The sequence below is a fragment of the Triticum aestivum genome, chromosome 1A (assembly GCF_018294505.1).
Source record: "Triticum aestivum cultivar Chinese Spring chromosome 1A, IWGSC CS RefSeq v2.1, whole genome shotgun sequence".
Classification (NCBI taxonomy): Eukaryota; Viridiplantae; Streptophyta; class Magnoliopsida; order Poales; family Poaceae; genus Triticum; species Triticum aestivum.
Genome location: NC_057794.1, coordinates 332,796,709 through 332,808,275, shown reverse-complemented (window position 1 = coordinate 332,808,275; position 11,567 = coordinate 332,796,709). Strand labels below are relative to the sequence as shown.

The 11,567-nt window shown below is 42.1% G+C and overlaps 1 protein-coding gene across 2 annotated transcripts; it reads left to right on the top strand.

The window, feature by feature from the left end:
• The first annotated feature begins 498 nt into the window (after positions 1-498).
• On the top strand, positions 499-4,374 carry LOC123048978 (zinc finger HIT domain-containing protein 2). Of its 2 annotated transcripts, XM_044471998.1 has the most exons (6): positions 508-757; positions 856-928; positions 1,392-1,516; positions 2,006-2,159; positions 2,939-2,980; positions 3,276-4,374. In XM_044471998.1, exons 3-6 carry the CDS (start codon positions 1,439-1,441, stop codon positions 4,151-4,153), a joined length of 1,152 nt encoding a protein of 383 aa, XP_044327933.1. In that variant the 5' UTR covers positions 508-757; positions 856-928; positions 1,392-1,438; the 3' UTR covers positions 4,154-4,374. The 2 variants fall into 2 exon arrangements, with proteins under 2 accessions (XP_044327924.1, XP_044327933.1); XM_044471989.1 differs by lacking the exon at positions 1,392-1,516 and having other exon boundaries at positions 499-757.
• The last annotated feature ends 7,193 nt before the right edge of the window (positions 4,375-11,567 follow it).

Genomic DNA, 11,567 nt, shown 5'->3' with positions numbered 1-11,567 from the left:
CGGCCCAAACCAACAAAGAAGGGGCTCCTGGAGGCGCGATTAAGCCGATTTTTGAGCGTCAGCGTGAAAAAAACGCCTGAGGAGGGTCGATTAAAGCCGCGGCTGGAGATGCTATAAAGCACGACTGGAAGTGGGCGTGCTCCTTTACAGCTTAAAATCTGTGATCACCAATCCTTTTTCTAATAATCTAAAAAGAAAAGATTATCACCAGTTTAACTTATCGAAACTGCTGGGCAGACGATTCAGTCTGCACGACAACCAAACGACGGCAAATCCAACCGTCCACTGTACTTGGATGATATGAATGGACGAAGTGATATACGATGTCGTGCAGAATGAACTTATACACAGTTTAAAATTTACTAAAAACCAATAAATTTTGTAGCTGTAAATGTTACTTCCTCTGTAAAGAAATATAAAAGCGTGTACGGAGGAAGTAGCAAACGAAAATATTCGATAGCCAGTTTTTACTCCCTCTGTCGAGGGTAATATGGACTTTTCTCTCTTCTCATCCTCCGCGTCCAGCTTCGAGCGTCTCTTCCAGTTTCAGCTTCGAGAAAGCTCGCCGCTCGCCGCCACGCCGGGAAGGAATCGCCCCAAAAAGCCCGCGCGCACCGGAGGGTCAGCGCACGAGAAGCGGGAGCAGCCACCACTCGCCGGCGATGGAGAGGGTCGTGGTGGTCTCCGAGGACGCCGCCGCCTCGGTCTCCTCCGGCCCGTCCTCCTCCTTCGCGGAAACCAGGGTCATCTGCCGCGTGTGCGTCCTCACCGCCCCCCGCTCCCTCCCTACGTTTTTCTCTCCTCTGGCTTGTCTAATCCTGATGATTGACATTCGCGCGTCTGGTGTTTGTGCAGATGTCAGAAGCAGTTCGCGCAGTACACTTGTCCACGCTGCAACTCCCGCTACTGCTCGCTTACGTGCTACAAGGTGTGTCCTTCTCCCCCTTCCTTGTTTCTCTCTGCGCGTTATCTGCCTGAAAGTTTGTGGCACAGCGCTGGAAGTTTAACGATCTCTCATTTGGTTATGCCCACGCGGTGTTCGTCGAATTGCCGCAGTGGAGCTGTAAACTTTTGTCGGAAACGGTATTCAGAGTATACACTTTTCTGACAACTTCCTTGTTGCTTTTCATACTGCATGCAGCTGTTTCGTTGCAAAACAGGCTAAAACGAAAATGTGGGGACATAGTTAGCTTTTGAGTGTTTATCTAGGAATTGCCTCTTTGCGTCAGTCTGATGTGAATTTCTGAAAAAGGTCGCAATGCGTCATGCTACACCAATAATAATGGCGCCATGCTGGATTTTAGTAACGTGCATGTATTTATAAGATTACTAGAGCAAACCAATTGAAAGGACGGAAGTAACTATGCACTTTCCCTGTTTTTGTGTCATAGGTTATTTGAGATACATGGAAACATAGTTCGGATCTGTTAACATTTCGATGGGATGCAGTGGTGGAGCCAGCACCTGGCGAGCCTGGGTTCCCACAGTGCATCTCCTTCATACTCTATTAGAGAAAGTAAGTTCAGTTAAGAGTTAATCCGGGCAAAATCTTATCAACTTTCGCTGCACATATGTCTTGCCCTGGCTCTTTAATGAGCAGGCTCCGCCACTGACATTAAGGTGTAGAAATTTGGAGGAGGCTGGGATTTGGGTCACATGCAATTAGGTACCATAGTTCACATCTGCTTGCTACTCTGAACAGGGATGGATCTATATAAGTACATTCACCAGTTAGTATGAGGAAAAATATGTGCATGTTGGTACTGTGGAAGACTGGTTCTGTGGGGTTATATTGCGTTGTTTTGTTCACTGCTGAATGCCGTAATTTTCGTTACCGTGATTTTTCCGTCGATAAGCTGTGGAATTGTGTGTCTTCTTCAGTACGCGTGTAGGTACTGTGGAAGATTGGTATTTGACTATTTTCAGTGTTTGCAGTTAGCTTTACATCAAAGGGTTTTATTGCTAGGTATATAATGTAATATTTTGTTTCATTCTTGTTTAATAGGGGCATAGTGTGCAATGCACTGAGTCATTTATGCGTGAGAATGTTACGGAGGAGCTTAAGCAAATTCAGCCTGAAGATGAATCAAAAAGGAAGATGCTTGATATACTCAGACGGTTCCACTTGGAAGAAGAAATGGAGTCCAATGGTGAAGATGGTATGTTGGTTTAACAAGATTTTGTTTGTTATATGCACGTATGCTTGACAACCATAGAGCATAGTGTATCCCTTGGTTTACGCACAGGCGCTCCTGCAGTCTTCTGCACTTCAGATGTGTATGCATTCTTATTGAGGCTTTCATAGCTGTCAACTATTGCTTCAATGTGTCTGATTATCTCTGTAGTCATATTGAGCTTTCTTGAAGTGTTGTTTTAGGAATTATCTTCTGGTTTTTCAGTCCTGCAAAAGTATGATTTCTGTTTGTGTACCATTTCCTCTCAAAACTGTTAGTAATTGGCATGGAGGCTTATACTGTAGAAGGCACTATAAAAGTGGATCCCTGTGTTTTCAGTTAAGATTTCTAATTGCAGTCTTATTGCTTTGAGATGCTCAGCTGAGCTCTTTTTATTCTCTGTTCGTCTATAGGTGTACAAGTAGCAAACTAGATGATAGATAACAAACAAGATAGTTGACATATGGTACGATTTCTTCTTGGTGCTTATATCTAGTTGTAATAGTTACCGTTGTAGAAAGTATTGCTTACAGGTTGCAATTGCATAAAAATGGTTGAAATTAAGGTTACGGGCAAAAGGTGAACATTACAATTTACAATTTAGTTCGACACAGTTAGTTGGAACTGCCTTTTGTGAAATCATTGTATGCGTCCTTCGGGTGATTATTGATAGACACTGAACTATCTTGTAGATAATTTATCTGTTCTTTTATGCCATCAGTGATTTCACTTTCGCAATGCTGAACATTTTTTTTACCCTGCAGAGTCAATGTTGTCAGAGGAGCTTATTCAGAAAGCCATCTCTGGTATGCTACATTTACTCCTGACCTTTATAATTGTGATAACTCAGTAGCATCTTGTAACACTATGGTAGGTTCTTTAACTAACTTGTTCATGTTGCAGTTTTGTTGTGTGATGTTTAAGTGTAGCTTAGATGTAAATGGCATTAGCCAATCATTTTGTAGCACCTCCCTTTTCCTGCACATTTGTATTTTATTAAGCCTTTGCCGTTCTACATTGGATGTATTGTTGAACCAGCAGATTTCCGCATTGTCCGTCAGGTTCTGCGTTGAGTTCTTATTTGTTCTTTCTACTAAATAGGTGACGAAATCAAGCTTGAGGACCTCTCTGATGATGAAATCAAACGATTTCGTCAAGCTCTGGCCTCTGGTGAACTCAGCAAGATGATTGAACCATGGACTCCATGGTGGAAAAATCCTTCTGCTCAGTCGATCTCTCTTAGTCATGATGGGACCCAGCTTATCAGACAAATAAGTACAGACGATACTACTTTATCAGATCCAATGACCGCGTCAGAATCTATCATCCATGAAATACCAGAAGGGCCAGAATCTCCTCTCCCATCACTCAAACAGCTAACCAGGGCAGAGCCATCTCCTTTGCTCACTGTTCACTTAGTTGATATTCTCTACAGTTACTGCTTCACACTTCGCCTCTACAATGGTGATTGGCAGTCTGATCCTTTGGGTGCTTCAACTGTTGCCTTGTCTATGTCGAAAGTCATGGGGGACGGCGCTAAACCTGAGACAGTATCTGAAGCGCTCACGACGTGCATAGAGGAGACATGCTCCCCAGCTTACAGGCACACCGGAGGTTTCAGGTTTGCTATTGGACTTGTGGATGATATCATCACAATCCTCTCCTTAGGAGGCAATGCAGTGGTTTGTGCATTGTGTGACTTCCACAGGCTCTTCCAAGCTGGTGAGAGCATCCTCAAGGAAGACAAAATGGGCGAGACGGAAAAGGCACGGAGCTTCAAAAAGCTCCATGCCGCGGGTAGGAAGCTGTTCTTCATGACATGCTGGGCTCATGAGCAGCCAAGTGAGGCCTGGCCATCGTTGGCTCGCATCGTTGAGGTGCAGAAAGCGGCTTTTGAGGAGCTGGACAGTGGAAGCGGACTGAGGAAGGCAGGTAGAAAGAACAACCCTCAGTCCAAGGTTCTGATCGAGGAGGTGTAAGCATATCAACGCAGTACTGCTGGAATAACCACACTGTTTTCTCACCACCCTTTTGGTATCTCTCAGCTGTATCACTTGATCCTTGTGCCCTGCTATATCTTTAAGTGCAGTGGCTTAAATGTATAAATTGTCATCTTTGGAAGATGTGATAGTTTACATTTCTGAAGTTCTGATATTAAAGCGACCTGGTTAATCACATTTCCGAGCGAATATTGCTCATATCAACATGCTATCTGTGGCGCTAACTTTCAGTTCCAGCAAAATAAATAACAGTTTCGTAGTAGAGTATTGTGCTAGAAGTATTTTCTGAGCATCTGAGTATCCTTTTTCTCAGGACTAGCTAATTGCCGGTGAGTTGCAACGGGGCATGCATATTTTATTGGTTCAACTCTTATTGAGTGGCTCACCTACTATGTCTGCCCTCATAATCCCAATCCAATCTTATCACCTACGTCAATGGCTCATCGGGTCAAAATCTCCTTCCATTGCCATTAACACACACTTTTCAATTTCAAACACATAATTGTGGAGTTGTGTACATGGAGATTCGGCGAAGGAAAAAAAATCCATACATGAAGGGTCATCAATATCTGCATGACCCAAAATTTGAGACTTAGGAACCTAAACATTGTCTAACAAAAGCAAAATTGGAGAAAATATGAAGTCACGATTGGACCTGAAGATATGGTAGAAACTCCCTGAACAAAAAAACAGATATCGTAGAAATCATTTGTAAAGAAAGTATACCTCTGGAACAATTCATGAGGAATAACAATATTAAGTAAAGTGGTAGTTAAATGCTTGGTTATCCATTTTCCTTCGGTAATATTTTATCAAGGTTCACATTTTACAACATCCTTCTTAAACGCGAGTCTTTGCATAGAACTCGAAGTGCATGTATCCCTAATGGTATTTTGGTGTTGATATAATATGGGCTTAGTGAGGACTAATCTTGTTTATCAAGTTTACCTCACGACATTGGTCTCGGTGCTTGTACGGACATGGCCCCCTAGTTCAACAAGGGGAAAGGCGTCAGTTTGCCAACGACCCGGAAGTTTATCTCGCAGTAGATGAACAGAGATATTATAACCATGCTCTAGAACCAAGAGACCTCACCTTTGGAAGGGCATCACCACGCCATCAACTCGGTCAAGGAGACTCTGGCATCGCGTTGATCATCATCATCATCGCCATCACCAACACTCCACTCATCTCTTTGTATAATACCAAGACATAGCATGGATTCCTACAAGTGTTACATTAATCATTTATCTATTATTGCCATGACCACTTTGATGATGCTTGTTGTCTCCGATACGTCTCAAATGATTATATAATTTTTGATTGTTTCATGCTGCTACATTATCACTTATATATACTTATATTATCATTTTACATCATTTAATATTATTTTTCTTGTCTAACATATTAATTTAGTGCCCGGTGTCATTTCCTATTCTCTGCTTGTTTTTTGTTTCACAGGAAATCCATATTTAGGAAGGTCCAAACATGATGCCAATTTTTGATGATTTTTTCTAGACCAGAAGGACCCTAGAAGCTTCGGGAGACATCGAGAGGGGCCATGAGCTAGCCACAAGGGCAGGTGGCGCGGCTAGGGGGTGGCCTCGCCACCTAGAATTGTGCCCCCCTAAGCCATGTCTTGACCTAATTCCCCCGCTTATAAATTCCATAATTCTTGAAACCTTCAGAGGGAGACCCGAAAGAATTTTATCGCCGCCGCAAGCCTCTGTTCCGAAGCGATCCCTTCTGGAGCCCTGTTCCGGAGTTCTGCTGAAGGGGAAAGCCATTGGAGGGAGCTTCTTTATCAACCTTGTTGCCTATATGATGATGTCTGAGCAGTTCCTTAGGACCTACAGGTCCATAGTAGTCTCTCTCTCTCTCTCTCTCTCTCTCTCTCTCTCTCTCTCTCTCTCTAATCTTCAATACCATGTTCTCCTCCGAGATCAATCCGATGTAATTCTTATGATGTGTTTGTTGGGATCTGATGAATTGTGGATTTGTGATCAGATTGTTCATTGAATATATTTGAATCTTTTGAAGTTTCTTTGATGTGTAATTGAGTAGCTATGTATGCTTTCCGAGTTACTTGTCTTCTCTGGCCAAGATAGATGGGTAATTCTTCAGAGGGAGTGGCGCATATTATTAGGTTCAATCTTACGGTGTTTTATATCCCGGTGACAGAAAGGGACAAGACACGTATTTGTATTGTTTCCTATAAGGTAAAATGATGGGGTTTAATCTTATTGCTAGATTATTTTCCCGTCTATATTATGTCATGTTGCTTATTGCATTGCTCTATTTTCCATTAAACTTAATACCTTAAGATGCATGTTGGATAGTGGTTTTGGGATGGAGTAATAGTATTAGATGCAGTTGGATAACGGTCTACTTATCACAGATGTAATGCCTATACAAGATTATGCCATGAATGATCATAATTATGAATGATGTTTTTATATCAGTTGCCCAACAATAATTTATCTACCATGCCATTACCTGCTTTCGAGAGAGATGCCACTAGTGAACCTATGGCCCATGGATCCATTCTCTATTTATACTTGCATTTACACAATTGCTCTTTTATTTACTTTCATTATTTTGCTATTCCACTATATCATTATCCATCCACTATTTGCTTTTAATCTTGTAACTAGCGAGATGAGCGGATTGACACCCCCCTTGCCAAGTTGGGTGCAAGCTTTTATTTTATTTGTGTGCATGTGCTGCTTATCATGTTAGCTTGTTGAGACCTACTGGTTTGATTAAACTTTGGTTCTTAACTGAGTGAAATACTTTTTGTTGTTGTGCTATATCACCCTTCCTCTTCGGGAAAATCCAACAACTCCTACGGGAGTAGCAGTCTCCTTGTCCAAGTAAACTTCCTAGTTCTATATGACATGAAGGAACCCTGATGTGTGTATGAGCTGATAAGATACACAGTTCTCTTTGTATACTAGAGGATACTTCGCACGTTGTTGCGGGAATTGGTTGATGAAACTTTAGGTTGATAACATGTGAACCGAAATTTAAAATAGAGACTTATTATATTTGATTATGTATAGTTGTATACAATTTGTTGAAATAAGGAAGAATAATTGAATGAAAACATTTCCCCATGCATGGTTCAATGTTGTGGTGGAACTTTTTCCATGCATGATTGCATGTTGAGGTGGGGTCCGATTCATAATTGTACGGTGAGGTGGCATGCTTGCATGTTGAGATAACTAAGGTAGTGAGGATGAATCTCTTAGGTATATATGATTTATGTCAATATTTTTCTTGATGTTGTGTGTTAGTCGCCCGCACAACATTTGCCTTGATGGTAATGAAGGATATTACTATCAGAGTGAAGTAGGGAGCGAAGGTACAATGGTGATAGAAGCTATCTCCCTCCTTGAGACACCGCTGACCTTGGATAGAGTAATAATAGAGACCACCCATTAGCCACGTACATGGGAGACCATTAGTGGTCGTTGTCGTAACCTGAATGTCGGAAGGAACGATGGTGGCGTGTGATGCGTGGTTGCTGCGTATATGCACATATCTGTGCTTGGGTTCGCTCACTTACAAACATACCAGGTGGATTAGTTATCCAAACCTAGAATTATGCATTCGCATGATTACATAACATACTTACTAGTGGTGAATCCAAATACCATGACAACGCCTTAGTCGTATTGTTTATTTCATCATTTCCATTACTTTCTTGTTATTTTTACCTTATTCTTGTGCACTTAGTTTTTAGTCACAACACCTTGCAATATTTCAACTTTCGTTTTTTGCTTTGGACCGCAACTAACTTGAGCACATCCTGACAGCCATTTCATGTCCTCCATGTGGGATGGATATTCCTACTTTGAAAAGGTTACAACTAAGCCTGGTGCACTTGCAAAACATCACTATACACTTTTTGGTGGTAGCTGCCGGAGGTTCCGGAAGAACTACCTAAATCAGGCTCCAACTCCAGCTGGCAGCAGAGGCTTCTGTTGCCCAACTGGAGTATGTGTTGGGGGTTGCATCAAAATCCGAGACTTCTAGTGTTTTCTCTGGCATTCGGCATCTCGACTGTGGTTCCGACTGACATCAGATGGTTGTCGTGTCAGTTAGACGCAATGCCCGGAGTAGTCCTGAATCCGGGACCACCCGATGGTAGCCTTCGGACCCTCCAAGAGGACATACCAAGATGTGGCAGGACACTCAAACATGCAGGTTTTCAAGCGTGCTATAAAAGGCCCACTTCATATTCCCCAAGGGGTATATCCTTCCCCACTCTATTGAGTTGGGCTCTTTCTGTCTCTTACTCCATTTTTGTAACTTCAAAATACCGATCTACCCCACTTTCCTCCGCCAAAACAATGTAATCCTTAGAGGGAAAAGCGAGGATCACCCGATCTACACTTCCACCAAGCCAATTTGGATTCCACGTTGATTTCATTGAGGATTTGTTTGGATATTTGGGCTCCTAGGCGGTGGGAGTCAAGGTCTGGAACTTCCTTGCATGTGGTGTGCTACTCCCTTAGGAGTTGTTGGATTCCCCGAAGAGGAAAGGTGATGTAGCATAGTAGTAGAAAGTATTTCCCTTAGTTAAGAACGAAGGATTATCGAACCAGTAGGAGTCACCAAGCTAATGATGTAAACAACACCTGCACACAATCAGATAAAAATTGCTTGCACCCAACTTGGCAAGGGGGTTACCAGTCCCCTTGTCTTGCAAGTTACAAGATTAAAAACAAATAGATAACCGTACAGGTAAAATGGCAAAAAGTAAAGGAAAAATAAAAGACCAAATTATAGGTTCACTAATGGGATCTCTCTGGAAAGAAGGTAGTGGCATGGTAGAAAAATTAATGTTGGGCAATTGATAGAAAAGTAGCAATTTATAACTATGATCATTCATGGCATAATCTCACATAGGCATTATGTCCGCGTCTCTGCGATAAGTAGACTGTTAATTCAACTGCATCTACTACTATTACTCTACCCCAAGACCACTATCCAGCATGCATCTCAAAGTATTAAGTTTTGCAAGAAACAGAGTACCACTATAGGAAAGATGACATAATGTAGATAGAAAGAAATTTGGCAATAAGATTAAATCCCGTCATTTTATTCATATGCCCAACCCAAACAGTCTTGAATTGATCTATTTTGAAGAAATCCATATTGATTGATGTTCACCAACTGTAAAATAATCTTTCATAGTCTATTAGCTAGAAGTTTTGTAATGATCTTGAGACAACTATTAAGCAGTGAAATAGGTCTGAAGTCATTTGCAGTGATTGGGCTTGACACTTTTGGAATTAAAGTAATGAAGGAAGTATTAATGCTCTCCAAATTAACAGTCCCTTCAAAGAAATCATGAACCAACTTTCTAACATCACGCCCAATAATGTCCTAGCATGCTTTGAAGAAGTTATTATTTAAACCATCTGGCTCTGGAGACTTATCAGAAGGTAGATCTTTCACCACTTGATTGATTTCCTCATCAGTAAAAGGTTTCTCCAGCTCTACAAATAGACTTTGGTCAACATTGTTACCATAAATAAAAGGCAGGTCAAAGTGCATGGTGGCGTGCTGAGAACTGCATTTTCTTCTTCTTAAAAGCCTCCCAGAGGATAGCAGCTTCACTTTCATGATCTTAGAATTCCACTTGCTCATCATTCTGCAGAACAACAATATAATTATGCATGTGATTAATGTTAGCCTTAGTATGGAACAATTTAGTGTTCTCATCTCCAAATTTGACCCCCTTAATTTTTCCCTTTGCTTCCAATAAATCCTCTGGTTTTGGAGCAACACCAATAATTCCTCTTTAAGAATATTTCTGTAGTTTCATTCTAAAGTACTAAGGGATCTATACTCCTCAAAAAGGTCCAGAAGAAAGATTCCTTGATTAATAGCTTCAGTTTTCCTCTTAAGACAAGAAATACTTTTAACCAAATATTTATAGCCCTCCTCAAGTTCTTGAGCTTGGCATTAATAATTTTAGTAGAATCAGAATGACCCACTAGGATATTCCAAGCATTAATCACAATCTCTCTAAAGTCACTGTGTTGTAACCAATAGTTTTCAAATCTGAAGATTTGAGCTTTGGGAATCATAGTCCCAATTTTGATCACGCAGGGAATGTGGTCAGAGATAGGTCTAGAAAGGGGCAGGGCCATTATGTCAGGAAAAGTTGTCATCCAAGTAGCAAAAGTGAAGAACCAGTCTAATTTCTCAAGCAAAGGTGTTTCCTGCATATTACTCCAACTATATTGTCTCCCCTTCAGAGAGATTTCTATCAAGCCCAGGTTGCTAATAGCCTCATTAAAGAGCAACATTTCATTTACATCTCCCCCAGGTCTATTTCTATCAAAGGGATCCCTGATAAAGTCGAAGTCACCCATAATAATCCAATTAACATCATTTGGCATATGTATATGAGAGAACCAATCAATGAATTCAACTTTTTCACTATGATCACAAGGGCATACACATTACACTATAAAAAAACACATCCGTGACACTTTGGCCCGAACAATTTTTTTCTGTCATGCTTATGACACTTCTATGACGGTAATTGTGACAAAAGCACGTATCATCATAGATGTGGTGTGATCCTACTTCTATGACAAAAAATCATGATAGAAAATGGGCTTTTCGTCCTGGGCGGGCCAGGGACGCACCTGCATGACATTCTTTGGGCCGTCCATGACGGAAAGAATCGTGGTAGAAGCGAGGGCGAGGAAAATTTCACGGAGTTCTCAGTTACAGTGGGTGGTCAGGGCGAAGCGATGCACGAGAGGTTTGCGCATTTCTCTCATACACGTACGTGTGTGTGTGAGGCATTGGGCTCTAACTGAACTCGAGTGGCGTTCGCTTACTGAACCCGAGAAATTGCACTAGCTACGTTACTGAACCCGAGCGATCGATCCCTTGGCTGTTAACTGAACCCGAGCGATTCCTTCGCTACTGCTGCTAACTGAAGCCGATCGAACCTACTGCCTCTTGATGAACAATGACCATTTTTTGGGGTAGGATGAACAGGACCCCGTGGTAGTAGAGGCCGTTGCCGCTGGATGAACAGGACCCCGATCGAGGAGGCTGCCACACACCCAAGCCGGTTAGGGGTGGATGAACAGGACCCCGTGGATGGCTGGTTGAACAGTAGCCGGTGAAGGCTGGATGAACAGGACCCCATGGAGGGCTGGTTGAATAGTAGCTGGTGGAGGCTAGATGAACAGGACCCCGTGGATGAACAATAGCTGATGGAGGCTGGATGAACAGGACCCCGTGGATGAACAATAGCTGGTGGAGGCTGGAGGAAGTCGATGATGGATGAACAGTAGCAGGTGTAGGTTGGAGGAAGTAGATGGTGGGCGAGATGTGGCTTAGGCGGGCCAGCGGGATC